A 27,678-nucleotide genomic window follows, 5' to 3' on the forward strand; every position below is an offset into this window, starting at 1 on the left:
TTATCTGCCTTGTTTTAGGATGTGCAGAAACCTAGGCCTGTGGGAAAAAGAATGACCAGAGCTTTAAGTCTTGTTAGGGAGAACATGCTTCTACCTCTATCCTATAAATGCAGCAATTTTCCAATGGTGATAATCTCACCAGAGCCAGTCACCCCCACCAAAAATGCTTACCTGCAGGAGTTACTGACTAGGAAACACTTGCGAGGCTATCTCAGGATATGAGAAGGTTGGGATACTTGAAGGGACTCTTGAACTCCGGCCTTTCTCTGCCTGTGTTAGTTCAACACATCAGGGTGCAGGGACATAATCTAAAAAGGATACGGACCTATACTTGAAGAAAAGAAGGTGGAAAAGACTTACTTGCCACAGAAGTCCTCGTGAACGGCACGGAGGACAAGTAGTAAGTTGGGGTGTGCTTGTAGCCAGTTCTTCACCATGTTTGGGTGTCTGGGATCAACTTCCAGAAACACACTCCTGAAAGGACACATTTGAGGGTAGAAAGTGAGGAGATGTACACATTTAGGTTGCTAACCTGACAAAAATTAAGGTCTTTCTGGATGACTCCTATCAGTGCAAGAAACAAGGTCAGCAAATCCACTGCAATCCAATAATCCTAAACCAGATCATAGCTGTCCATTTAAGATGCAGATCCCAGCTGCCTCCTTCACAGGGAGAAGGTGTGGATCTTGAGGGGAATTCTCATGGTCCTCCTGTATGAGCAGCTAAACTCTTGTATCAAGGCATAAGGATCTCTTTTGAACCTCATGCAGAGATACCACCAGCTCTGTCTTTCTAAAGATTTAAGGCCAGAATGAAATTTTATAATGCAAATGCATGAATACTGAACTGACAGCTTGAGCTTCCTCTTTGTACAAGCAGGGTGACAGTGAGTCCCAGTAGCGAGAGTCATAAAGTTAGTGTACACATTTTCCCACAGTAAATGTCTCCATAAATCAGTTATGAAAACACTATCAGCACTCAAACCTACACAGAGGTCTGTACAAAGGAAAATGCAGCAGGAATAAAGGAAATGATCAGACAACAGCTAGTGCACCAGGACACCGCAGGGCTATTTCCATCTGTGCCGCAACTGGGCTTTATAATACCAGCCCATTTCTGAGCCTCCACTCTAATAACAAGGCAGAAGGACTCTAACTTCCAGGCATATGGAGATGATGGAACTGGTTACAGCCTGCAACAGTGCAGCAAGATAAAAGTTTACCCAGGCAAAGAACCGAGGCCCAGCCCTAATCATATGCTCTCCTGAGAATTCCTAAAATGTCCCACACTGAATACTCCCTACAAATTCACCAAACTAACTACAAGCTGGGTGTGGATCTCACTTCTGACCTTAGAAAACTTCCACTCCTCAATGGGGGCACCACCTTACAAAGCAAGCAAAAAGGGAAGGAAAAAGTATAATTCTAACAAACAACCCCATGAGACCAATCTCTGTTGCTGGGAAGTTCTGAGGAGCATCTTCTGCTCTTGTGGTCATGCAAAGCACAAGCAACAAATTCTTCTGCATGCAATATGCCTCTCAATATTCCTGTTCCTCTTCTCAAAACAGCAGATTTTCAATGACCTCTCTTATGCTGGCAAAACGTCAGGAATTTTCAACAGGATATGTGAATGCCCTGGCACAACAAATCTTTTTGGTATCAGCACGTTGATCTTCAAGCACAAAATGGATCCCACACGACGGAGAATAGGAAACTCTCCCTGGCCAATCTTCTCTCTCCTGGGATATTCAGCATTGTATTCTGGCACAATAAACAAGTTTCCCCTAATTAAAGGGTGGGAGGGAAGTAGAGATCTACATCCATTCCCACAGAATTCTATATTGCTTCTCCTTCAACCAGTTATTCTGCTTAGAACGCTCCCCTTTTTTTTGGTAGTCTCTCTCTGCTGCTCTCTTTCATGTTCTTTTTGTTGCTGCTTTGACCTTTAAAGATCCTCACTTCAGCAACGACTATGAAACACTACCATAGACCAAAGAAACCTCCTATCCCTTTATTAACTAACTTCAAGCTAATTTTGCTTATACACGTGACATTTTTAAAACTGCTATTATTAGATGGGGCAGGAAACACACATTATTGCAACTGTTTTCTCTCTGTACCTTCTTGTATGGAAAGAAAACAGAAGTTATAGAAGTGAATGGACAAAAGACATGAAATTCAAACAGAACAGTGCTTACCCAGAATCCTTCAGAAGAGAAGGAGCCAGAGCCAAAATTGATTTGATGACTCTCATCCCATCATCTCCCCCATCCAGGGCATCAAGGTCCTCATAGCTGGAGCGTGGGAATAAGATGCCATTAACAGCAATTCATGTAGCACGAGCCATGTCCCTGAGGATGCACTGCCCCACCCTCCATGGAGAAAGGCGCACCTAACACACCTGAACTCCAGCACTCCTACAGCAGGTGACACCACTCACAGCTCTTATATAAAATACTAGGAGTAAGAAGGCTGTCATCACCAGGCTGAGAATATCCTCTGAACTCTTCCTGAAAATTATGAGCCAGTTGCCGTCAGGGTCACATACTTCCAACAGGTGGATCTGTTCACTCTGTGCCAGCTGGAGAGAGAGTGCAGGCTGTCCAGCTAGGGATCACTTGCTGTATTTCAAGCATGCCAACGACCAGGTTGGACTGCCTTCTAACCTAGCAGAGCAAAGTAGGATACAGAAAGCTGCTCTGGTTCACATTTTGTACAAAGACAGGTGCAGGACTTTGTCCTGGTATGCATGACAATCAATTCTCAGGAAGAACCAGCACACACAAAGTAGTTCCACATCTCAAAAGAGCTTATTCATATTTATGTGGGTTGTTTCGCTCAAGACAAGTATTGGGATGAGAATGGGTTGCACCATTTCCACACATTTTTTTTTTTCATGATAAAAAGCTTGTACTTTACTTCAGAAATTCACACAAATTGGAAAAAAAAAAGTAATAAAAAAGGTCTAATAGAAAAAACGTTCTGAAACAGTTTTGGATTGGAACCTTGCTAAATTCATTGTGTGCGTTTTCCATTTTCATAAGTGTTTAAAATACTTCGGTATTTTAAAATACTGTAAAAAGTATTAAAGTAACCTTGTATTACTATATACCGTGTAAACACACCTACATTATGTACATGTACACTATATTTGCATGTTTTGTGTATAGTGTAAGGAAGCAGACGGAAAACCTTGCTTCAAGGAACGGGAGAAGAAAAATCTATTTATCTGATTACCAGAGGATTTCTGCATCCAAGGAAGCCATGTCCTCATGGAAGACATATGGGGGGTTACTGACTATGAAGTCTATGGGGCCCCAGAGTAGCAGCTGCTTGGCAGAACCTAGAAAACAAAAGGCACCACAATAAGCTCTGAATCACAGTCATCTTCCCTATAAACTCAGCATCAAAATGTCATTCCGAAACTTGTCTCTCCAGACACATATCCATGTGTGTTAGGCTCTGCTATTCTGTAATAAAATTCTATCCTATTTCCTTTTGGGATAGCCTGACCCACTCACTCTTCCACCTTGAATGCAAGAGTGATAGAAAGCTAAGCACACGCTAAGTATCAGTGTTTCATACTGACATCCTTGCTTATTGGAAAATTACAAAGCACAGGATCTTGATGCTTTGGAGCTCTGTGCTCACCTGGGCCTAAAGCAACAACTGGAATTTGAGAAGTCCCGCAAACACCTAAGCGGGAGCTTAGATCAGCTGTCAGCTGTATATCCTTCCTCTCATCAGAGCTGCAGAAGGACCTCTAGCAAGCAAAAGAGCCAGGCCCTACCAGCAACATCAACCATCTAATGGTTTAGTCTTCTGCTGACAAGGCCCAGCTCGCTACGTTCATGCCATTGCCTGGCCAGGCACACAGCAGCCCTGAATCAGACATCGTGTAACCATGAGTGTGGCACTGTCCTCAGGGCAGCCTCTCAGCACAGGGCTTACCCATCCAGGTGCAATGCCCACACAGCTGCAGGCTTTTCAGCTGGCTGGCTTGCTGCTGTTTGGAGTGTGGGCAGCAGAAACTCAGATTTGCGGAGAGAAGACTGTATAGACATAGCCCTTAAAGGTAGTACAGTGTCAAAACCAACAGTGTCAGAAAGGTGCACTAATGACTCTACAATGCTGGAGCTCCTGGCCAAGAAACAGCCAAGCACACATCCACCTAACTGGGTAAGCCTCACAAAATGGCAGTTTTAACTGATTTCAGCCAGATCCAGGGAAGACAACAGCTCCCTGATTCAGCTCATCTAATTTCAGGTGAGTAAGGCTGGGCATTTTATCTACGCTAAATATCTGGGCTGCCTCTAACACCAATGGAGAGACAGGCATACATACATTTATCTAAAGTACCCATGTCAGCAGGGAACTAATTACACTATATATTTGCCTTTCCCCAGTAAGACTAGAGAGCATCTGGACTACCAGCTCAGACACAACCTTTAGACACCTAAACCCAGGAGTAATTCAGCTTCTAATGAAGTCAGGTACTTCTCTCAGCTGATCATCTGGCCTGGAAATCTCTGAAAGCAAAAGCTTCCTTGGCTCACTTTTTACTGATGTTTTTCTCTACTAACTTCAACACCTTCCTGACATCTGCATCCCTGTCTGTCTCTCATGCCTGCCTTCCCTCATCAAAGTAAAAAGGAAGAAAGACAAAGGGTATTATAACAGTGAAAAGACTTACTGTATGAAACATCTTGGTGGAGGATGTGGATCCTCTCCTGGAGTTGCAGCCTGTAAGATTCCAGATGCAAAAACAGAAAGAATAAAGATTAAGAGGCATGTTTGTGTAGATTCATGAACAGCACATTCTAACAACAGATCATTAAATATCTCATCTCTCAAATATCTCTGATACGCAGATACACTACCCCACTTCCCATGCAGCTGGATTCCTCTCTGGCTGCAAGGGAAGTTTAGGATCTGCTCTTTGCCTGAGGAACAAAATTCAAAGTGAAGAGCGCACTCTGCACCCATGGTGATTCCAGGGCATGGCTCCTGTGCACCCAAAACCTCTTGCACTACTTCTCCACTCTGCTGCTTGTTAATTACATGTCCAAGGCTCCTCCCAAGTAAGCTCACTATCCCTGTAAAAAAAACAAACCCTAACTCAAAAAGAAACAAAACACTCCACAACAACACTATCTGCTATAAATATGTAAACCTGCTATAAGTGGAGACAATGTGTTTGCCACATGCTTTTCCAACCTCCTTGAAAATCTAGTTCTTAACAGTGTTCTGACATCTGAGTGTATTTTCCAGGCATCTTTGGGTCTCATCTCACAAACCAGTGTTAAGGTGATGAGAGGTTACTGCATGCTACCAGGAGGCCAGCACATGCAGTGCTGCAGAACCTCTGTGCCAGACACAGAGGTAGGAAAAAGGACTCCTTTACAGACAGCTCATACACAGCCTGGACAGTTTAATGTATTTAAAATATACACTAGGATCTCTCAGACACTCATTTCTAATTCACGGTCTTTCTTGCCCCCAACATCTCTGCGCACATGAATTGGAAACATGTTATGGACAGTGTTTTTCATGTGCAGCCAGATGTCCTGTGGGTGCTCACATCAGCTGAAACCCTGAAGGCACTAGAAGAGACAAACACCTCTCCTCTACCCGTGACAAGTGAGCAAGGAAGCATGCCGGCTTCTTGTTTTTAGAAACAGGTCTATAAAGGTCTTGGTTGAGATTCTGACCTCTCTGACTCACTATACTAATCCAAGGTAGAACAGCCTTGAGACTGCCACTGCCTGGTGACAATCTGGCATGATCCATCCCCAGCTTGCTACAGAACATGCTCCCTGCCAGGAGAAAATAGCTGAGAGAGTGATCTCTTCAATTCCTAGGAATCCTGAGGAAAGCTCCCTTGATGCTCCTGGGACAGGAAAAACAGGGAAGTTTTAAAGTAGCCTCGGTGCTTGGTGGCAGCCTGATACTACAGAAGAGATCACAGAAACAGGTTGTAAGACATGGTCTGCCCATCAAAGTACGTCTCTTTTCTCATCAGTTTTGCTGCTGGCTTTTCTGAATGCATCTGAGAGATGTCAGAGGAAACATTCTGCAAAATCAGAGAGACAAGTCTGGTCAAGATCCGCGTTGGAGAAAGCCTCCAAGCCTCCTGCAGGACATACCATTCCCACACCAGCAGCAGCACATTATGGCAGGGAGTCTGCACTGTTTCTTAACTCCTGCCCTCAATGCAGTCAATGTCCAGATAAAACAGAACTGCCCAGATCTTCCCTACATATTCTCTCCTCCAACCACAGTGGCAGAGTTTTCCTCCCAGCTCTTCAGGGTAACACCTCAGGGTTACCTAACAGGGTTCATAGAGCATGCTGTGACAAAAGCCACACCCAAGTCCTACTTGCCTTTGCTGACACCCTGTGGTACTGCCCTGTCAGCATGCACAGGCATCAAGGAAGGAAGGGATTTCTGCATGTGCCTGCAGTGTGCCCAGATGAGTCATCTAGCACTGAAGCTGATTTAGTGAGAGCAAGACTCAACTAAGCATCCAGAGAACACAGCTGTGGTAAAAGCTTCAGTCAAGCAGTAACGCAGCTTATCCTACTGACTTCCCTTCCAAGAGCTACAGGGCACCATGCCATGGACAAGATCACAAAGTGCTGTGAAAATATCCACGGAGAAATATGAGGTTCTCTAGTAACAGCATTTACACTCCCTCATCCACTCCTGAGCATTATTAATAAGCAAGACCATTTTTCCCAGATGCCAGAGTAATAATCTACTAAGGAGGCAAAGATCTGACCAGCTTTTACTGTACCTATGAAAAATTGCAACAGAATTTGATTTTACATTGACACACCAGAAAGAAATCTCTGCTCCCCATTCCCTATAACTGGATTGGAAGCAAAGCATAATAGTGAGGTGACAAGTTTGGGAAGGGCTTGTTCCTACACATCACTTCAGACTCACAAAGGAGCTGGGACTGGGTTGCAAGAAGTGAAGAGACACAGCTCAGTGCAGCCAGAAACACAAGTCACCCGTCTCCGTAGTCCCAATGCTGGCAGCAGCTTGGGAAGAAAGGATATGTGGACTCTGTGGACAGGAATGTCAGTTAAGGAGCACCACAGCTGCACTAGATTCCATAAGAGAATAGGAATTCTTTTGAAGACTGTTCTACTTAATGCCGAGGGCCCAGCAGTTACTGAGGATATGAATACACACTAGAATTCTGTACCTTTTACAATGTCTACAGAGATGGAGATCCTGGAGTCAATAGCAGATTCTAGCTCTGGGGCTCGCTGTGTTAGTGACAGTCCAGAATAACCTGAGTTAAGAAGAACCAGCTGAGGAAGCAGAGCAACTGAGAAGGACAAGGTCAACCTGATATAGGTTTGTCCTGACTTCAGGCACAAGATACTTGATTCAGCAGCTCTGGACACTCAGCCACAGCACGAGTGTCATCCAAACAATACAGGACCCAGCAACACCATTCTCAACACTGCAAGGAGGATGCTGAGGGATGCCACATTAGCACATCAAAGTGCTATTTGACTGTGCTATTTGACCTAGAGAGGTAATGACAGAAACAAGCACAGCAGTAATGGTATAGGGAACCAGAGAGAGGAAGGTTCAGGCTATACTCATCCTTAACCTTCTAAGTGACATATACATTCTTGCTATCTGCTCCTTTGAGTTTCCAAGTTCACAGAAAGAGGTAAGAGCAGTTACCACGAAGCACTTTGAAAACCCTTGGAAGACAGACAGCACGTAAGTAATATTGCTTTATGTAGGCTGCTGTCTTTGCAAAGCATAGTCACAAGCCAAAGGAAAAATACTCCGGTAGATATGAGTTGGGTTTTTTTCCAGAACACACTTAAGGAGCTCAACAAATCTCTGGTTTCCAGTGGTGATAAACATGAACCACACGTACAAATACAGAGGACTCTCGGTCTTCCTCAAACAATTACAAAAAATGAGTAATATACAGGCTTTTACCTATGTGCATTCTCCTTGGTGAGATCCACAGCAGCCTCGTCTTTATCCATGGCAATCACTCGGCTCTGTGACAAAAAAACCCCAAAAAACAAATAAAAAAAAAACAAAAAAAAACAACAAAAAAAACGACAAAAAAAACCCAAAAAACAAATAAAATAAAAAAACAACAAAAAAAAACAAACACCAAAACACCAAACAAGTATTATATCATAAGGATTCCTTAGCAGACACATTCTGCAAAAAAGGACATGCAAGACAAAAAGTGACGACTGACAGTTCACTCTCTGCTCCTAAAAGGAAGAGCTCACAAAGAATGCATCTCAGGGCACTGATGTGATCACAAGTCACTTCCAGTAAGGCCACTAACAAGACTGAAGGCACTCTGCAACACTGCCAGTGGCCTACCAAAATAAACATGCTTCTGACCAAACCAACGCAGCTGACAACAATGAATTCACACCAACTCACAGCACCTGATGTGTTCACAGCTCCTAGTAGTGCAAGATTCAACATTCTGGCTAGTCTGGGGCAGATACAGGTTAAAGGAAGATCATGTCATAGGCTTCTCCTCCCTAACGTGAGCAGAATCCCTCCTGGTATTAACACAACCACTTGCACAGAGGTTCTGGCATTTTCATGCTGTTATGCAGACACCTTTTGCATAGTTACTCCACTGCCATCCTTATACCACGTTCACTGTGTGTACTGACTGCACATACTTGACTGTGAGTCAAGCATTTCTGAGTCCTCCAGTGTAACACTAAGAAATAAGACACAGTTAAAGATTTGTTTGACCTTCTATTCCACCTTGGCAAAAGTGCAGGCAGAAGTCTGACTTATTTTTGCTTTGCTTAATGTTTCTTTAAACATAGATGTTGGTTAATATTTACATAGAGAAAGCATGCTTGAAGAAACCACTTTGCATTTGGAGATAATGGTGTGATTGGCCATCATTCTCAGAGGGATTAATTTCACAGCCTGAGACTAGCACCCACATACATGAAGCTGACCCTTTAAGGTGAAGGACACAGCTGAGTCCATAAGTGAAAAGCTGCTGCTGTTTTCTCAGCAACCCAGGGCCAAATTCTGCCTCAAACACTAAAGAGATCACACAGAGTATAAACTTCACTTAGTAGTTGGCTACTGCTAACTCTAATTAGTCAAGGCTCTTTATTTCTCTGGGCACAGCAGTTTGTGTTAGCCAGCTGGGAAAGGACTGTCATCAGTTACAGGGACAGAATGACACAGCTCTTTAACTTAAAAGACAAGGAAGAGAGCTTGAAGAGCTCAAGAAATCAGAGTAATTATACTTTGAAGTCATGAAGCTCAAGTATTAACTTTATCAGGTCACTGGGAGGAGGAACACAGGCATCAACCTCAAATTCTTACATACTAAGTCTTGAACTTCTACAAGGAGGGGCTGGCCACAGCAATTCTCATTCACAAGGAGGAACTGGCTGGTCCACAATTCCGAGGAAAGTGGAATAATTTTCCCTTAACGACATGCAATGATATCCCACATTCATTTCTCTCTCTGTTTGCCAACAGTGTCTCAGTAAGCATGTTACAGGCCACAATAATCAGGGACAAGAAGGGCTTTGGTCACCCAGATCTCGGTCTCCTTCCTGCTCTTTTCTCTCCGTTCAAAAGGTGCGGGTTGTTATTAGGGAACAAATGACTTCAAAAAATGGTTTGGCAGTCGTAGCAGTGTGACATATGCTTGTCATATTGATCCCAAGTACTGACACTTCTGTAGTACTCCCTTCCGTGTACTCGGTCTTCAGGTTTCTAGAGACAAGATCTTTTGATTCACAGCAAAGTGATTTTTAGAGATGACTGCCCCATAAATTCAACTAATAAAGTGTTTGCCCACACCTCAGTCCCTCTTTGCCCACAGCCCAGGATATCAGCTTAAAGGAACACCCACCAGTGCTTCAAGCTAAGGTGATTAATAGTGAGCTAAGACAGCTGAAAAATGAGCACATTTGGTTCTTGCAATCTGTGTCTCCCCTATTCCCACAGACAGCTGGGAGAGCAATTCCTAAACATCCCTCTTCTACTCAGAATGAGCCTGAATTCCAGAACCTAACTGTCAGAGATCTCAGCTGCTGAAGTCCCATCAACGCAAAGAAGTTTGTCTGTGAAATCTCAGTGAAGACTAATAGTGTGGGAGTGTCCTGTAACACGGGCATCGATTGTACCATGAGCACTGAGAAAAGCTCACCTGTGGCAGTTTGCACAACAGACTCAGAGCAATTGCACCAGAGCCACAGCCAATCTCCAGGATCACAGGATGAGGAACGGGAACTGGGAAGCAGAAACCTGAATTCTTCTCACATTTCCAAGATTCTTCCTCCACAACTAAAGAGATGAGATCCTGACAAAAACAAACAAGCAAACAAAAATTTCTCAGGGACCTGTTTTCACTCACATCTTTGTGGTCTGAGGACCAGAATTCAAATTTCTTGGCTCTGTAGCCCAGTGAAATGTAATTTTGTTGCTAAATTTTAAAACACAGATGGCAATAATGGAACTGACATGCTAGAAGTCACTCTGGCTCCATCTCCCCCACGGGGTGCTTTGATTAGCAACCAAATCCTCAGGATACAATTTCCCACAGATCCTCTGAAATCTTCTAGCACTGTTGGGAAACACAATAAGCAAACAGATGGATCACATTATCTTCTGCAACACCATTTTATTTACTCCAAAATTCCAGCTTTCAGAATGTGTAAGCTTCAAAATGTAAGATTTCTACACTGACTCAGCATTGTATGTAATCTGGAGGCAGAGGTACAGCTCCTAAGAGCATCTAGACCAATAATCCAACCTGCAATTGGATGGTATAGGTAATGCATTACAAAATGATCCAAATGAGCAGCTCTCTGCATGGATTTCAGACTCCTACTACATTTTGTTGATGTAAAATCACGTGGAAAAGACTTTAATCTGTGGAAAAGATCACCACCGCTGCCTTCACCCTCCCTCCCTCATACCTAAGATAGCTTCAGCCAGGTATGAGGAGCCACACTGCAGTGGCCTACCCTGGTTACCCTGTTGGTATTGGCACTGCACTCATAAGGGAGATATACTAACAGCCTCCAAAATCACATACTCTTTGTTGCTGCTCTGGGATTCCTTTGCTAGACAATTTTTGAGGAAAACAGGCTCCCAACAAGACTGTGGGAAACCATCAGAGAACTACCAGTGCTCACATAGCAACAGGGAAAAATAAACACCTTATCTACCTGTTACTGTGCGAAAATTGCTTTTGCAAATCACTTTTGCCTTTCTGCTGACAGCTCTAGACAAATCTGTTCGAAAACACTTCTGCAACAGAGAGAACCAGAGATTGTAACCACAGCTGGTTTGGGGAAGCAGGTTCTGATGACTGCAAGACCGCAGAAGAAGAGTCACATCAAAAATTCTGCTTGGCTATTAAATCACTCTTCTAAATACTGGCCATTTCTGGTCACTTACAAGTATTTCCAGAAAATCTCTACGGTAACTCAGAAGAGCCATCTTTCTCCAGGGCTACAAGCTACTTATTATAAATGTTCACATGTAACTTCCATACAGTACTGTCTGCATTTATTAACTACCCTAAGGTTTATCATTAGTAATTTCAAGCTTAGAGTTTTTAACGGAACTTCTACTTTACATATTCCACAGCGAAAGCGTTTCTAGAGTGCTTGTCAAAGCTCCTATTCAAATAGGACTGACTTCAGTTTTTACCACACGAATATTAAAAAAGAGATGTCGGTATTATATAGGCTTTGCATCTTACTAATTTGCAACTATGTACATATTAAAAGCAAGAAGCAAAGACAAAACAGAACACACTGAAATAAGACATTTGTAATTCTGTGTTAACTGGCTGGGACACCATGGTTCGTTTCTTCACGTATAAGAAAAAAATCACGTCATCGCCGACGTCTGCCAAAGAATTAGGAAAACCCATGAGCCACAACACAGAGTATGCCCAGGTAGCCCACTGGCACTGCCACTGGGTTGCCTGTTCGGAAATCACATGTAAGTTATCCAAGATTGGTTTGAAACATTATTCAGTTTATTCTTAGTATTTTTCACCTTCCAGCAAGCGATCCAACCAAAATCTGTGCTTCTCCAAGCATACCACCATCTTCAAGATGTCACTAGTGGAAACTGATAAATTACAGCACTTTGCAGAACACAGTGCGATCACTTTCAAATCTCACCTTGGGAGATGAAGCGTTCCTGGCCATGCGTTAGAGTGTTCACACAAAGACTGCAAAATACCCCACAAGACAGACATTCCCTACCTCTACACGAATCTGACTAGAGCCACAGCTGGGGAAGAGCAACAAAGAGGCAGAAGGTGCTAAACAGAGATGCCGGATTCAGACACTGAGAAACAGAGAGAGAAGCAGATGGCCAAAGGCCCTGGTCTTTATTGTGCAGGATATGCCACAGCTTCTCAGGATAACAAATTCAGAGAGCAAACATCTGCTAATATAATGCCATCGTTGCTAAAAGGTATCTTAACTGTCAGTTTGACCACCAACTCTAAAGGTTGAGAAATGAAATTAGAAAAAATTCCACTGGGAGATAAGAGAAAACACTTTAGCAGCCTAGGTAATTAACCTATGGAATATGTTAGGTAAACTACCTGAAACTTGGCACTCTAAACTGAAATGGGAGGCTGTTCAACTGGGCTTACTTTCACTCATACTGTTTACATGATTAACCAGGTCAGAGTGGGAAATGTCCTTTACTAGAGAAAGATGCTATTTTGGATAAAACAAAGACTTGACAATCAGCGAGTCTTTACAGTGTCTAAACCCAGGGAAATTAGTTAGTTGCTTTGCTCAGGTGCCCTGTCCCTGCAACATGCAGAGCAAGTCGGTACCTTTAACACGTTTATCCTCACAACTCCCACCTTCCAGATGAGCAACTGTGAAACAGCAACCATCCCGAACTCACAAAGGATGACTATGGCAGAGCAGAGCATTGAACCCAATGCTCCACACCTCCCATCTACACCTTCCCAACGACATCACTTCAGACCATGGAAACAGGTTCCCCAAACTCCAGTTAGGAACAAGCACGTCTACAGTTGTGTGAGGGCAAATGACCTCCTGTAGAAAAGCAGAAGGCACAAAAGATCAAACTAGATTTCCACATCATCTAAACAAACAGCGCTTGGCTGCTCTTGAATTGTCTTTTTGGTTTTTACTGTTGCTGTTATCAAGAGCAAGTAAAATTATACATTCAAGAAGTATCTTAGAAACTTGACCCAATTCCACATTTACCCATAGCATGTTAACCAAGGGATAGGATAAACGCTCCACTGTGGAGTTATTTAAGTTCAATTTATTGCTTACAGCATGAATCATTATTGCCAGCAACAACACAGCCTACACTGAAATCCAGCTAACCAGTATTACAGGTACCTGCAAAACTACTTTTATCCTGAAGCCTGGTGTACACATACATGGGTATAAGTGCAATATTTGTGTCAAGAGTGGGGAAATGGAACATTTTGAAGATCTTTTCTCCCATAGTACATTCAAGAACAGTCTGTTCCTTCTCCCAGCAAAAGCCACAGACAAAATCAGAAAAAAACCCACTAAAATCCTCCCTTGGCTTTTGCTAGCAATGCCATAAATGTGGAAGGGAAGGAATGGCCTTCGACATGACTTGAGCATCCCCCACGACTCAGAGTTGTTGACATCTACATGCAGGGTCACACTGTACATCTCATTGAGTTGACAGGCGTACCGAGATGTTCAAGCAGCAGAGAGGAAGAGCTAGAAGTCACACAGAAGGGTGAGCTCAGCAGCCACTGCTGTCCCTTGGCTTGCAGGATTGCCATGTGCCTTTCCCAGGCACATCAGCAGCGCCAGCATGCTCCATCCAGGGCCTTTTTGTCTTCTGTTGCAGGCAGACAGCACCACAGTCAGGGCAATAGGCTAGGCTTAGGAATGAGGCCAGTGACAGCTCTGCAGAGCTGCCAGTGTGATTAAATCCCCATCTCTCTGCATATTGCAAACTCCCCTTGCACAGCAATAATCAATGAACTGCTCTCCCATTGTACAGGATTTTGTGCAAATACGTATTCAAGGGGACATCTAGAACACCAGTCACCTCTGAAACCTGTGCATTCATGAGGGTGGACAGCAAGGTGCAAAGCAGAATATCTGGAAGAGTTTCTACATTGCACTGAGTGATGCAGGTGTCAAACAATGGGTTTTCAGGGACCTGCATTTTGCTGCTTAGCACAAAACACAGAGGGGAGAAGACATCTAGACCCTCTGTGTCTTTGCCACAAGTGAATTTTAAAAATCTACAGGGAAAAATGTAGGACACACTTGGGAGGAAAAAGGATATCTGGCCCTGACAAGCAAAGGAAGAGCTTACAAGGACCAGAAGAGAACTATTACCTGTGATTCCATGTATAGGGGACACAAATATTTGCTTCCCATGCTTCTTAATTTCCGGCACTCTCTGGTTCTCAAGCTTCTGTCTCTTAGCCAAGCCACTCACAGCCTGCTCTCACCTTGTGATTCCAGGAAGTCTCGCCTCACTGCCAGATTTGCCCTAAGTTCACACTGTCACGTATTTGTTGGGGGTTTCCCTCCCTCCCTCTCCATCTTCTCTGTTGAGCAAAAAAACCCACAAAACTTTCTGAACACCTCCAGCTTCCCATGAGCCTCTGCCTCACCCATCCACCCACAACTCCTGTTCCCCAACACCTCCAACCAGCACACTCTCATGTTCTGACAGGTTCTTGGTATTACCCTGTGGCCAGGTCTCTAGTTCACTGTATTTCTTGGAACCACAGCTGCACAAAGCAAGCAGGAGGACAGTGTCTGCCAGCACGCAAACCACAAGCTCCACAGCTGCACAGCTCCAACCAGCAGACAGTGCAGGGTCAGACAGCTTGCAGCACCAAGACAGTCAGGAGGAAACAGCGAAGGTTCTCGCTGCTCAACAGAGGCTGGAGCTGTGTGCATATCCAGAGCTGGGGCAATGAGGTGCTACAGTCCAACAACAGCGAATGACCCACCTGACGTTTCTGTGATTAAAAGTACAAGGGAAAGAAAAACAAGAGAAGAGGAGGAATGGGAAAGGCGAGGGCGGAGGTCACAAATTCACACTGTGTTCCCTAAACTCATGCTTTTTTTCATGTCCTGCATGCTCTGAGGAAAGCAGGGAAGACAAGGTTCAGGGGATACAAGCCATGGTGGCAAGGGGCTCTAACTTCCCAGGTTGGCAAACAAGACAAGTAAGAGACACATGAAATCCTGGATAACCTCCTCTCTGCTCTCGCACACTTCCTGGGAATGTTTGCATGCTTTCCAGAAACTTTTATTCTCAGAATTCAGGACTTTCCATACAGTCTGATCTGATATTAACCAAATCATCCCTCCCCTCCTGTTTGTCCACTTGGCTGCGATCAGCACATGACAAAACACCAGGAAGCCAAGCTGGAAGCCTAACTCCGTGGCAATGGCCCTAAAAGATCACTGCCATGTACCCTGCCAAAACCAAGCCAGTAAGCCGGCCCAGTGCTTAGTGAGCAGGCAGGCTCTGGCATTCTTGTCCTGGGTTATTCTGCCTGGCACTGCTACTGCAGTGCCAGGCAGAGAAAATGTTGCACAAAGCCCACGAAACTCACCCTACACACATATATAAAGCAAAATACCAAATAACTCCTTCTGGAGCAACTAATCCTGAAAGAAAAGGTGGCTTTAGGCAGAAACAATGACAAACAAACAGGTAAAGGCACAACTAGTACTGAGGAAGGGGTTTATCGTCTCCATCATGCAACAGAAGAGGGTTCTGGTGTGTCAGAGCACACATTAAGCAGTTTCACCTGCTGGAGGACAGGCTGTGACAGCACCCAGAAATGACCATCAAAAGGCAACAATCCCTGCAGCCCACATGTGCTAGTGCCCAAGAGAAGTTACCACAGTTGTCACCTCTAAACTTAGCCATGTCAAAGAAAGTCAAGAAGAGTGGATCAAAGTCAGTGTAAAGTGGCCATACCTTGAGTCTCCAGCATAAACCTCTATCTAGGCACACCTCGCCAGAAGCAAGGCATTTTCTTTCTTCGTAGATACTGGTATTGATCACTGCCAGATACAGCATCTGGACAGATGCACTGGTCCAATCTGCTAGTCCCTAGTCCTGAAATCCCAGTTACCTAGATGTGTGAAAGAAACTGGGGGTAGGAAATGGAGTTTCTTTCCCCCTATTCCTGTGAGAATCCCCTTTAGTCCCACCCCTCGTATTACAGTCATTCTACAGTTAGGTTTTTTCCCAGTTCTAGTTGTAAATCCTGCTCTATCAGCTGATGAGCTAAGCTACTCAGCTGAAACTCAGAGAAATAGAGACCCTCCTTCAGTTGGAAGAGGGAGATAAAAAAGCTAAAGACTTCTTCTAGGGTCAAAGAAATAAAGGCATTAATAACACAGAGATCTGTGAGAACATATTAGGAGGAAAGCGTGCATAAGTTAACCCACGGAACAGGTTTGTGCATGACTTAAAAGAACAGCTGTTGCTCTCTCTGCCTTCAGCACACATTTTAGCTTTAAATTTACATTTCTGAGTCTGTCCTGGAAATCACCAACTCTGAAGGAATTCTCTGCACTAGCACAGCCTTTTTTTTCCTGCAGAGGAAACCAGGAGAAACTACTGCCCTAGTTCATCTTGGCCAGTTAACTAGGAACAACCCCATTTTCTTCCTCCATTTCCTGTTGAACAAGAAGAAATCTGTCCTGGGAAAACATCCCGTCCTGATTTTAAAGTGCCCAGCAATACACTCTTGCTAAGCTGTTTCAGTAATTAATTACACTCTCTGTTAAACATGCGCACCTTTTCTTCCGGCCTGCACTTATACTGCTTGTTACACATTTGTATATGCAACTCTTCTAGAGACTTCCGTTATCAAATTTCTACTCCGTGTGCCAGGCAATTAACCCCTAAACTTGTCTTGGATGAGCTTAAAGTCTTTCATGACATGGTAGATTTTTCGAGCTGTTAATTCACCCACGGGTTCCTCTCCAAACCTAGTTTCTCCATTTCTTTCTCAACCAGTCAGTAACTGGTTGAGTTGCAACTATTCCACTTCTATAGTACAGATTATTTAATCCTGCTACTTGTACTTGGCAATCCCCCGTTAACACACACAAGTGCAGCCCACTGAAAATGGGTGCTCATGTTCAGCCCATATCTATAAGAGCCCAGTCCCAGTTTCAGCTGGGACAGATTTTATTTTCTTTCTAGTAGCTGGTACCATGCTGTGTTTCAGATTTAGGATGAGAATACTGTTGATAACACACTGATGTTTTGGCTGTTGCTGAGCAGTGCTAACACTAAGTCAAGGACTTTCTAGTTTCTCCTACTGCCCTGCCAGCGAGGAGGCTGGGGGTGCACAAGGAGCTGGGAGGGGACACAGCCAGGACAGCTGAGCCCAACTAACCAAAGGGATATTCCAGACCAAATGACAACATGCTGAACGATAAAACTGAGGGGAGTTGGCAGAGGGGTGGTAGTTGCTGCTCAGACCCTTGCTGGGCATCAGTCAGTGGGTGGTAAGCAATCACACTGTGCATCACTTGTTTTGCATATTCTTTTACCACTATTATTATTTTTTCCCTTCCATTTCTGTTCTGTCCAGCTGTCCTCTGCTTCAGCCCATGAGTCCCACCTTGCTTCCAACCCTCTCCCCCATCCCACTGTGGGGCAGTGAGCAAACAGTTGGGTGGTGTTTAGCTGCCTGCTGGGTTAAACCACAACAAGCTGTAAATATTTCTCCACGCTCTCATGGCAGTAGAAGCCACGAGGCACAGGCCACATTATTTGTCTCTGCCTATAAGATCCTGTTAAACACTTGTGCCTAGCTCAAAGGGCAATTCCAAGCACTTTGCAGCAACAACGGGCTCTCTTTGTAATTCTCATTCCCCAGGCCCTGAGCCACAGCCCACTTTCAGAAAATATCCTCCAACATACTGACAAAATATTGCCTACCACATGGGCAAAGTCTGATCTGTGTGAGACCAAAACAGCAACACTCCAATGTTAGCACATTTGTTTACAGCTACATTTTGACAGATAGCAGTAAATTTTGGATCTATTAAACAATGCCCTATTGCATTTATGCTCAACTATATATTTCAAGAAAGGACCTTAAGCTACATGCAAGATAGGGCACCATTATCCTTCCCATTTCCCAAACTGGGAAGCCAGTGACAAAGAAAGAAAAAGTAGCCTTACTTTGAAGAGACAACTGGTCAGAGGCAAACCCATGAAAAAAGCACCAAAATCCTAACTCATGATCCTAACTCATGTTTGTACTTGCAAACAGTATGACCTTTTGTCTTTTCAAAAACATAACCATCTGTAGCAATGAAATTAGGGAAATGAAAGGCCATTCAGCATCAAAAGCTTCCTTATAGCACCAATTAAAACAGATAATGCGTACATTGCTTTGACATAAAGCACTGGAGAAAGGCCCCACCTTGCAATCTGTATATTTGCATATACGTGCCAGGAAGCAAAAATTCTCCCTTCTCTGTGTGCTTGACCTTCTTGAAAGGTTAACGATTATGTTTAGGTTAAACTTTGTGAAAGGTTTCTTTGGCAAATCTTTGCCTAAAGTGCTTTTGCAGAACAGCCCTGCACAAGAACTGCCATTCAGCTGACAGATGCAAGTAAACAGCAACGTTTTTGGTGTACTGAGCATGTTATCATGGGAACCAATCTATCTTGGGAAAGAAGTTAAAAGCTTAAAAATCATAGATGGAAAAGGAATTGATGAAACAGCAACAGAACTAAAAATTACAAATGCTACAGAGAGCATGAATGGTTTATGTGTAGGGCAGTAGTAAGGGCTTTCCCGTTACACGAGCATGGAGCACTGGAAGCAAAGAAAATCCTTTTCCCACTTAAAATACAAAATTAGAAAGATTCGCTGTCAGATGATGTCATGGAGGCTAGACATAGACAGACGCAAAAGAGGATTAAACAAATTAATGGAGGACAGATCCATTAGTGATTATGAAGCAGGATGGCCCCAAATCCAGCTTTGGCTAAGAACAGTCCTTAATTGCTGACTGTTAAAAGAAGGGACGATCCTTCTACCTACCTTTTCCCTTGTAATTTTGCCCCCACCATCTGCTACAAACTCTGATCAGACATAGTACATTGAACTATTCAGACCAATACAGTCTCACTCACTAAGTCTTTTTTCTTGCTCTCACAAGAGATTGCAGCCATGACCTTTTTTGCATGGCTACAAGAAAACGTTCAGCATGGCACAGACTGGTAATTTCTTTCCCTAAGATGTCCCCCAGGCTAAACACACATCTTCACCCTACAACGTCTCCCCGCTTGCAGGACAATGGACCGTTCTTGTGACACAGCCACCACAAAAAAGCCAAGACAGCAAAAGCGTAGGGTTTGAGCTCGTGCCAAGATCACAAGAGGTCAAGGAGGTGTTATCAGGTGACTCCTGGGTGGCCTGAGGGTAAGAGGGGATGGCAGGACTGTGACAATCCTCCCAAGCACAACAGGAGCTCTCTCACCAACATCTTTCCTCCAGCAAGAACGAAAACTCAATGTCTGAGAGCCTGACAGTAGTTGCAAGGAATAAAAGATGACCTCTTTTGTTTCCACCGAAGAAATAACCCTCCACTTGCTTTAAAACACAACATCTAAGAGAAAATGGGATCAGAAACAACAGAAAATCTACAATAAATAACAGGAAACTGAGCCATCAGGAACTCTGCGAGCCTAAGCCTGGAGTGCCCTCTAGGGGTAAGACTGGTGAACTCCGTATGCCCCAAAGTACTTCCTTTGGAGAAGTAAGTCCTGGACCAAACCAAACCTTTCCTCAGAGAAGACATGGTGAAGCTTCATTTAGCCTCTAACTGCCTGGACAAAAAGAGGAACTGTACCCACAGCTGGCTGAGCTCTCCTCTTTATCTTATTTTTCCTCTGATCCACAAGGCTGGTGTCTGAGTTTTAGAAGGTCTTGCTTTGGGAAAAGGACTTTCTTCTCCATTAATACGGTGACTGAGCAATGTTGAGACAGAGATTCCTTGACACGACAATAATAATCACATGACAAAAATAATTCACAAGACTGAGCACAACTCTGAATTTTGTCCCAAACCCCTTTCAAGTACAGAAGCCTGTCACAGGAGGAAAGCAGGCAGGACATGACGTTCCCCAAGCCCTTGTAAACCCTCTCAGTGCTTGTAGCAGCAAGTTCAAAACTTTGCTCACAGAGGGCCAGGTAACTGGAGGAAAGTGACAGTGAGGACTGCTTAACAAAACTGTCCTCCAACGCAGTATGTCTGTGCTCGCACACCCATCTATCAGCCCTGCACACCACGAAGTTATGGCTGAATGCAATCAGCTTTGTTATCCTGCTCTCGGAGCTTAAACAGGATCTGCTAGCTTCCTAATTTCGGCTGCCTGTTCCCTTCCCAACCGGATTCCCACAGAACAGAGGAATAAAGCCACATGTGCTGAAAAAATATTCCCAGAGGGAGAGAGAGAGGGCTCAGCTACCAGAGAGAAATAAACAGACAATGTCTGGGGGCAAACTTCACACAGAGAAAAATTAAGCAGACAACTGAGCTTCTCTCTTCACATGTGTCTCTCCGTCCCCGGGACTGAAACAATGCCGGTGGTTTATGCCATACTGTGCTTGCCTTCCTGCCATTACCAACGCGTCTGGGAGCAAGAGTTACAAGCCTTCTGTTGTAACCGTAGAATAAAATGGCTCCTCTTTTCAGACTTTAAATCAACAAGCAGGAGTGTTTGCAAGAGCTATATAAATACAGGAAGCAATTTTTGCAGCTGCTTGTGTATCTGCACTGACAAGTCAATTCTGAGAGTCACTTACTCAGCCAAGGAAAGGCATGCCATACAGCTTGTGTGCACAGTCACAGATATGCAACTTGAACGTGGTATATCAGTGTTGATAACGAACCACTTCCTAAAGAACAAGGATTATTTACAGGTACTATTTGATGAAAGTTTCAGCACTATTGGTTGTAAGAATGCTGCAGACAACTCCTAAACAGAGAGTAACTGATGCAACTAACCTAATATTTTTGAAAGGACATAGTTCCAAAAAGGAGATATTTCCACTGCAGTTTTCAAGTTCAGTGAATATTGGAAAAATTACTCCAATGAAGCAAAATATAGGCAAACCTGAACCCAAATACACTGAACAAAGCTCTGAGTGAGAGCTGACCAACTTTTCTTTTCTAGCAGAAGGAAAGGATCTGTACATTAACTCACTTTGTACAACTGCTTACACACACCACCCAGTTCCTGGATGCAGCACATGCCTAAAGAAGTGTCCTGCCAGGTACAGCTAAATAGCTGGATCTTGTCCCCACACTATTCCTGCCCAAGCAACCTCCCCAGCACCAGATCACAAGAAAACTCTCATTTGCCAACAGAGCTCTATTCCCGAGCTATCATCATAAACTTCTGGTCTTCCATAACTAATGTACTAAAGATGTGCTTTCATAGTAAATACTGTGACACATTAAATAAATCTTCCAGAGACGAGGTTTGGGTTAAGCTGTTTACACTACATTTTTGTACCAGAGTACATTAAGCGGTTCCAAACACAGCAGGTTACACAGCACTGCATGTCACTTTGGGCCAGTGGAGATGCTTTTACCACAATCACACACGTGGGCACAATTAACAACGTTCTCAGGCATTGGCCATCCTGGCTTCCACTCCACACAATGGGCCTTTGTTTGAAGCCTGGCACTGCACGGAGGGAGTAAGAGCACAGCACCAGAGAAAGCCTTGCCAGCAGATGTTTTGACTCGCAGAACATGCAAGTTTTAACGTTCATGTTGCATCTGTGAACTAATGAGGAGTTAAGAGGTTGGAAATATTCTCTTGTATCAACTGGAGAAGAAACACTGTTGACAATAACAAAGCTAACCATCACTGGGCTCCAGCTGGCAAAACTATTCCTTTACAGCCCTATCTTCAAACTTCATTGCCATGGAGTGATCAGACAAAACAGAGGGCTCAAGCCTTCTCTGGACACAAGTGTCATCACTGTGACTTAGGGCCCAGCAGGCTCTCAGTGAGATGCTGCTGATGTCCTACACCAAATCAAGACTTTGGTCTACAGGCTGAGCTGAGAGGACATCTAAGTAGTAGTTGTGCTGATTCCCACTAAATTCATGGAATCCTCGAATGGATTTCAGTAGCATCCTCTTCTTGAAAGAGCATAATGGAAGCACAGGCTGTCTGCCTTTTAACTTCTGTGTAATAAAAGGTGTCAGAGGAAGGATTGTGTAGACTGGGAAAATCAGAATTTTAACTTGATCATGTATGGCTGTTCTTTACGTTCTTATGACTGACATTCATATTTTCATATTTAATTCTAGCCCAGGTTAGAACTTACCCTTCTGCATGAAGTATCTGTTTTTGTTACCATTCAAGAAACAACCCTTCAGTTCACAGTGTTTGTCCAGAAACCACCACGGAGCCATCAGACTGTTGCTGGATGCCATTTCCTACCAGCCTGCACTGTTTTAGTCTGCACATGGACAAACAAGCTCTCTGGAGTTCATTACATTTTCCAACTGCAGGATTCTTGTAACAGCCTCTGGACAACTTTTTAAGATTCTTATCCTTGTATCAGAATACTAAGCCACTGGGATAGAGCAGCATAGGTTTTGAGCTTCTAGGAGTCACGACTACAGCAGAAATTAGGAAAGCAAGCTAAGTCCTTCCGTCAGCACAGATGGATCTCTGTGTACGTAAGTGATATGCTAGTGTTGTAATCAGACTTAAGTTTTAAGGAGCTAATTGCTTAATGAATAGCTAATCACTATTTTAATTAAATTAGTTTATAAATTTATATTAGGATAAGGAGCACAGAATTTTACTAATGCTAAAAGTCGTGTGTAGGCCTTAGCAAAAGCCAGAGCTGTGCAGGCTGCAAAGTCGGCAGAGAATGTTTTGTACTTGTAAAATGTCTTACCGCACCCTGTCTCTGGTCTCACTGCATCTGTACTTTAATAAAAATACCAGCATATTTCATATAGACAGATCAATAGGTTGCATTTCACGCAGGCATGCCTCCCCACCTCCCTACTCCCCCATTTTTGTTTTGTGGTTAAATGTGGTCTCACCCCAATTGCCAGCGATTGTATGGAAATAAGACATATGAATATTAATAAGGGTTGAACCAATCATTATAAAGGTTAAAATTAATAGCGGACAGTGTATGCATGTTTATGTTAAAATATTATAATTTTGCAAAAGAGTGTATAAATAGATTGAATTTTTGTTGATGTATTCGAAGCATGGGGTGATTCCCAGGCCTCCCAGCGCTGCAATAAAGAAGTGCCTGCTTATCTACATGCAGATAAGTTCTGTCGTTTTTGCGACCTTCCCTTTGAAAATCGCAACACTAGCTTGCAACATCTTTCACTGAGCCAGGAGGCAAAGTTCACCAACATCACTTCCAGATCACAAGCTTAGAATCCTCCTCTGTTTTAAAAGAAGTGATTTGACTTCCTCATCACTACAACCTCATGATATACAGGGCACCTTCGTAGCAGTGCTGTCATTATATCTTATGATGTCATTCACAGGTTCAAGCCAGCCCTCGCCACATTCCCCGTATTCATACCTCTGTTTCAGGCCGAGGAATAAATACTGGGGGTCTCATCTTCAGAGTCAGGTCCTGAAAGTCCCACTCACCAAGCACATACTGCACCGGCATTCTGTGACACACAAAAGCAGGTGTGAACGCTTTAGGACTACATTCCATAACACAGAAAAGCTCTCAATATTATGCTTACCTCATTATTAACCACATCATCCCTCTAACGGCGAGCACCTAGACACCCCTCTCAACTGCATGTGCTGCGGGACCTCCATTCCTACAAAAGTTTGCTATCAAGCACTGGACCTGGGGACCCTACAGGCCTTTCAGCCTCACCTTGATACTGGGGAAAGTGATGGAACAAATAGTCCTAGAGATCGTTCCAAACACAGCAAGGACAGGAAGGTCACTGGGAGAAGTCAGCGTAGATTTACAAAGGGGAAGTCATTCCCGACCGACCTGACAGCCACCTATGACACAATGACTAGCATGATGGTGCATGAGGAGGGAGTAATCAATCTTGTTTATCTTGACTTCCATAAGGGTTTTGATACCATCTTCTATAACATCCTGATATACAAGCTGATGAAGTATGGACCAGATAAATGAGGTGGACTGAAGAGTGACTGAACTGGCAGGCTTCGAAGGCTGTGTTCAGTGGTGCAAAGTCCAGCTGAAGGCCGATCACTAGTGGAACACTCCCAGGATCAACAGTGGGCCAGTAAAGTGGAACATCTTTATTACTGATCTAGATGAAGGGAGAGAGAACACCCTTGGCATGTCCGCAAGTGACAGAAAATTGAGAGGAGTCGTTAATAGACCAGATGACTGTGCTACTTTCCAGAGGGACCTCAGGAAGCTGGAGAAATGGCCTGACAGGAACCTCAAGAAATTCAGCAAATAATAACGTGAAGTCCTATAAACTGGAAAGAAATAACCGCATGCACCAGTACAGGCTGGGGGCCAGCCAGCTGGACAGCAGCCTTGCCGAAAAAGCCCTGGGGATCAGGTGGACAAAGTGACCATGAGCCAACAATGTGCCTTTGCAGCAAAGAAGGTCAGTGGCTTCCTGGGCTTCATTAGGCAGAGCGCTGCCAGAAGGTCAAGGGAGGGGATCCTTCACGTCTATTCAGCACTGCTAGCAAACATCTGGAGTGCTGGGCTCCCAGTACAGGAAAGACATGAACATACTGGAGTAAGTCCAACAAATGACCATTAAGATGATTAAGGGATTGGAGCATCTGACATAAAAGAGAGACTGTGAGCTGGAAGAGTTTAGCCTTAAGAAGTGAAGGCTCAGACTGGGGGGGTGGGGCAAAGGAGAGAAATCTCATCAATGACAACATGTATCTGGTGAGATGGAGTAAAGATGACAGAGCCTGACTATTCAGTGGTATGCACTGAAAATGAGGCAGAAGCCACAGAGTGAAATACAGAAAACTCCATTTAAACCTAAGAACCACCACCTTTTTCTCTTTTTTTTTTCTTTTCTTTTTTCTTTTTTTTTTAAACACTGTGAGGATGGTCAAACAAAGGACGAGGCTGTCCAAAGAGGTTTTATAGTATCTGTCTTTAGACACATTAAAAACTAAATTGGGCATGGCTCTGAACAGCTTGATCCAGTTCATCCCGCTTTGAGCAGGGGCAGCAGACTGGATTTCCAGAGCTCCCTGTCAACTTCCATGATTCTCTGAGTTTTAGGGCCATGTTTACAGCTGCTGAGAGGCACCATACCTCACTTCTTCATGCAGAAGAGCAGGTATTTGTTGCAAACTTAACAGCACATAAAGCAGAGCAACTTGCAAGTTAGACAGCTCTGGGAAATTTGCATTTCTATTCCTAACACAAAACTCAAAGAGTAGCAGGAAAATTTCAGGGAAGACACTCGGGTCCTGCTAACACACTGACTCCCTGAGAAACTCTCATGTCTTATTAGTCCATGCATGTCACGGCAGGATTAACCTTCACAGCAAAATAAGGATCCACATCATAACCACACTCATATAAACAAGCATGAGGATGCTACTTCCAAGGATACTCCCAAGTATCTCCCACCCTTCTAAAAGTTCCTGAATATTTTCTCTCCTCACGCACTACTCTTCAGACCCAGCCTGATTCCAGGTAATTTCTTCACACCAAACCTGTTTAATACTTGCACTAAGAGAACACCTCATACAGAGTAAGCAAATACAGGGCCAAATGGAGACCAAAACTACAGCAGCCATGTTCACCTCTGAACACCAGGGAAATCCCTTTGTAGGCAAAGCCTAGAAAGGAAATCACAGCAACACCACAGACCAGTATAGGACTGGCAGCTGAAGAGAGAGTGGAATCAGACAGAAGGGGCCAAGGCTAAATTTTGTAAACACAGAAGGGTTTAGTGAAAACACACCCAACTCAGTATTGCTAGTTTTCTGCTCCTCTCTGTCATCCCCTAAACTCTCCTTGCTCCCAGACGGAAGAGCCAGGTGATTTGCTACCTGAAAACAGCAAATGCCCATGACTTCTGTCACCATGAGAGACCAACACAGCACTGTTACTTGACATGTCAGCTGCTAATGGTCTCCCACATTCTCTCTGCTGCCATTCTTCTGGCTGCATTAAGACTTAAGGAAAACCCTCCAAAGGAATGACTATAAGAGGATGCTCCTACCTTTCTAGTCGCTTGTTGCTCAGTTGCTGGATTTGCTCCTGCTGCACTGCTGTAAGTGGAGTGTGGAGGCTTTTGGAATTCAAGCTCTGAAACTGAAGACAAGGTCACTTTAAAACCTGCCCACCTGTGCCACTGGAGCATCCTCCGTCCCTCCCAAGGATATCTTCCAGGAAGACCCAGTACACTGGCAAACATACATGCCTGGGACTGTTGGAAACCACAAATGATTATGGGAACCTATATGCATGTTTAAAAACAAATCTGCACAACTGTTCTGCTACTTTTCAGGGCTCAGAAGAATAGGTGAAATTAAGAATCGTTCCACCAAGAAAGCAAGGGTACAGTGTGGGTGTATATGTCACAGGTTACATTTCAGTCTCTACAAAAGAAGGTATTTAAGAGACTCCAGTTGTTCTACAGGCATTAATAAACCATGCCTCATCCTCTCTGCCATCTAAGGAAGGAAAAGCTGTTCTACTTCCTGTAAGTAAGATCAAAAGAAAAGTAAGAGATTCAACCCAAATGACACGGTGAGAGGCACATACAGACCTTATTTTTCTCCTATTACTTAACTGTTTTTGCTCCCAGGACAAATGACACAATATATTCACTGGATTCTCGTGCTTCAGGGATGCCATTTGTCTCAAACACCTTCTGCCAGTAGTTGACCACATCAGTGGCAGTCATGAGCCCAGGTCCCGCGCTGCAGCTCTGCCTCGGAGATGACCACCTTAGACTGAGGACAGGACCTTTACTTTGACTCAGCATCCCTGGCACACACTGAGACGAGAGACCCAACAACCTCCTGAGCAGTGGGTTGGTGAGGCATCTCATTGTTCCTGGCTTCCACATGTGTTCCTCGTTGCCATGAGCTGATCTAGTCAGTGCTGAGAGCCACAGGACGCTTGGTGTTACCAGAAGCCACTGTGGCCAAGCACCAGCTGAACACAGTCAGTGGATTCTCCTCAGAGCAGCACGAAAATGGCAGTGGTTTGCAGCTCTTCTGGCCTAGAACAGGAGGCAAGAGAACAGCCTGAATCCTTCAGGCTAGGCAAATCACAGGTTCCCCTTTGATAGAATGCAGACTGCTTACCCTAATCCCAGTCCACAGGTACAAAAGTAATTACTCACATCCTAAGAGTAACAAAGGATTACCCCAAGAAAAGCCTCAGGTGACACCAAACCAGTTCTGTCACTGCAATCTACTTCACAGAGCCCCATTCCCCAGGCTAGAGCTATCAGGAGGCCAGTCCGTGCCCATGGCAGGGCAGCAGCAAGCATGCATACACACAGGAACACTTGCCTGTGTTTCGTCCCATAAAGCCACAAGTACACCAACTTTCAGCTCCAGCCCTGTGGGTGGGTCACCCTGGTTCCCTGCAGGAAGACCTTCAGTCTTT

At 44.1% G+C, this 27,678-nt stretch overlaps 1 protein-coding gene across 1 annotated transcript; it reads right to left on the reverse strand.

The window, feature by feature from the left end:
• HEMK1 (HemK methyltransferase family member 1) lies at positions 1-27,130 on the reverse strand. The gene is made up of 10 exons (XM_009872922.1): positions 26,852-27,130; positions 26,279-26,370; positions 23,650-23,743; positions 10,201-10,353; positions 7,977-8,041; positions 4,696-4,745; positions 3,240-3,345; positions 2,201-2,296; positions 361-474; positions 1-37 (listed from the first exon to the last, which is right to left on the reverse strand). Exons 1-10 carry the CDS (start codon positions 27,128-27,130, stop codon positions 1-3), a joined length of 1,086 nt encoding a protein of 361 aa, XP_009871224.1.
• Between the last annotated feature and the right edge of the window lie 548 nt (positions 27,131-27,678).

Source organism: Apaloderma vittatum, unplaced genomic scaffold (assembly GCF_000703405.1).
Source record: "Apaloderma vittatum isolate BGI_N311 unplaced genomic scaffold, ASM70340v1 scaffold2957, whole genome shotgun sequence".
NCBI lineage: Eukaryota > Metazoa > Chordata > Aves > Trogoniformes > Trogonidae > Apaloderma > Apaloderma vittatum.

What these genes read in the sequence shown, in the direction of transcription:
- HEMK1 (XM_009872922.1), bottom strand. Translation starts at nt 27,130, where the DNA reads ATGTGGAAGCCAGGAACAATGAGATGCCTCACCAACCCACTGCTCAGG. An exon ending in TGTTGTGCAAACTGCCACAG is followed by an intron (nt 8,042 to 10,200) that starts GTGAGCTTTTCT and finishes TTTTTGTCACAG; the next exon opens with AGCCGAGTGATTGCCATGGA. An exon ending in TTGGATGCAGAAATCCTCTG is followed by an intron (nt 2,297 to 3,239) that starts GTAATCAGATAA and finishes CCCACGCTCCAG; the next exon opens with CTATGAGGACCTTGATGCCC.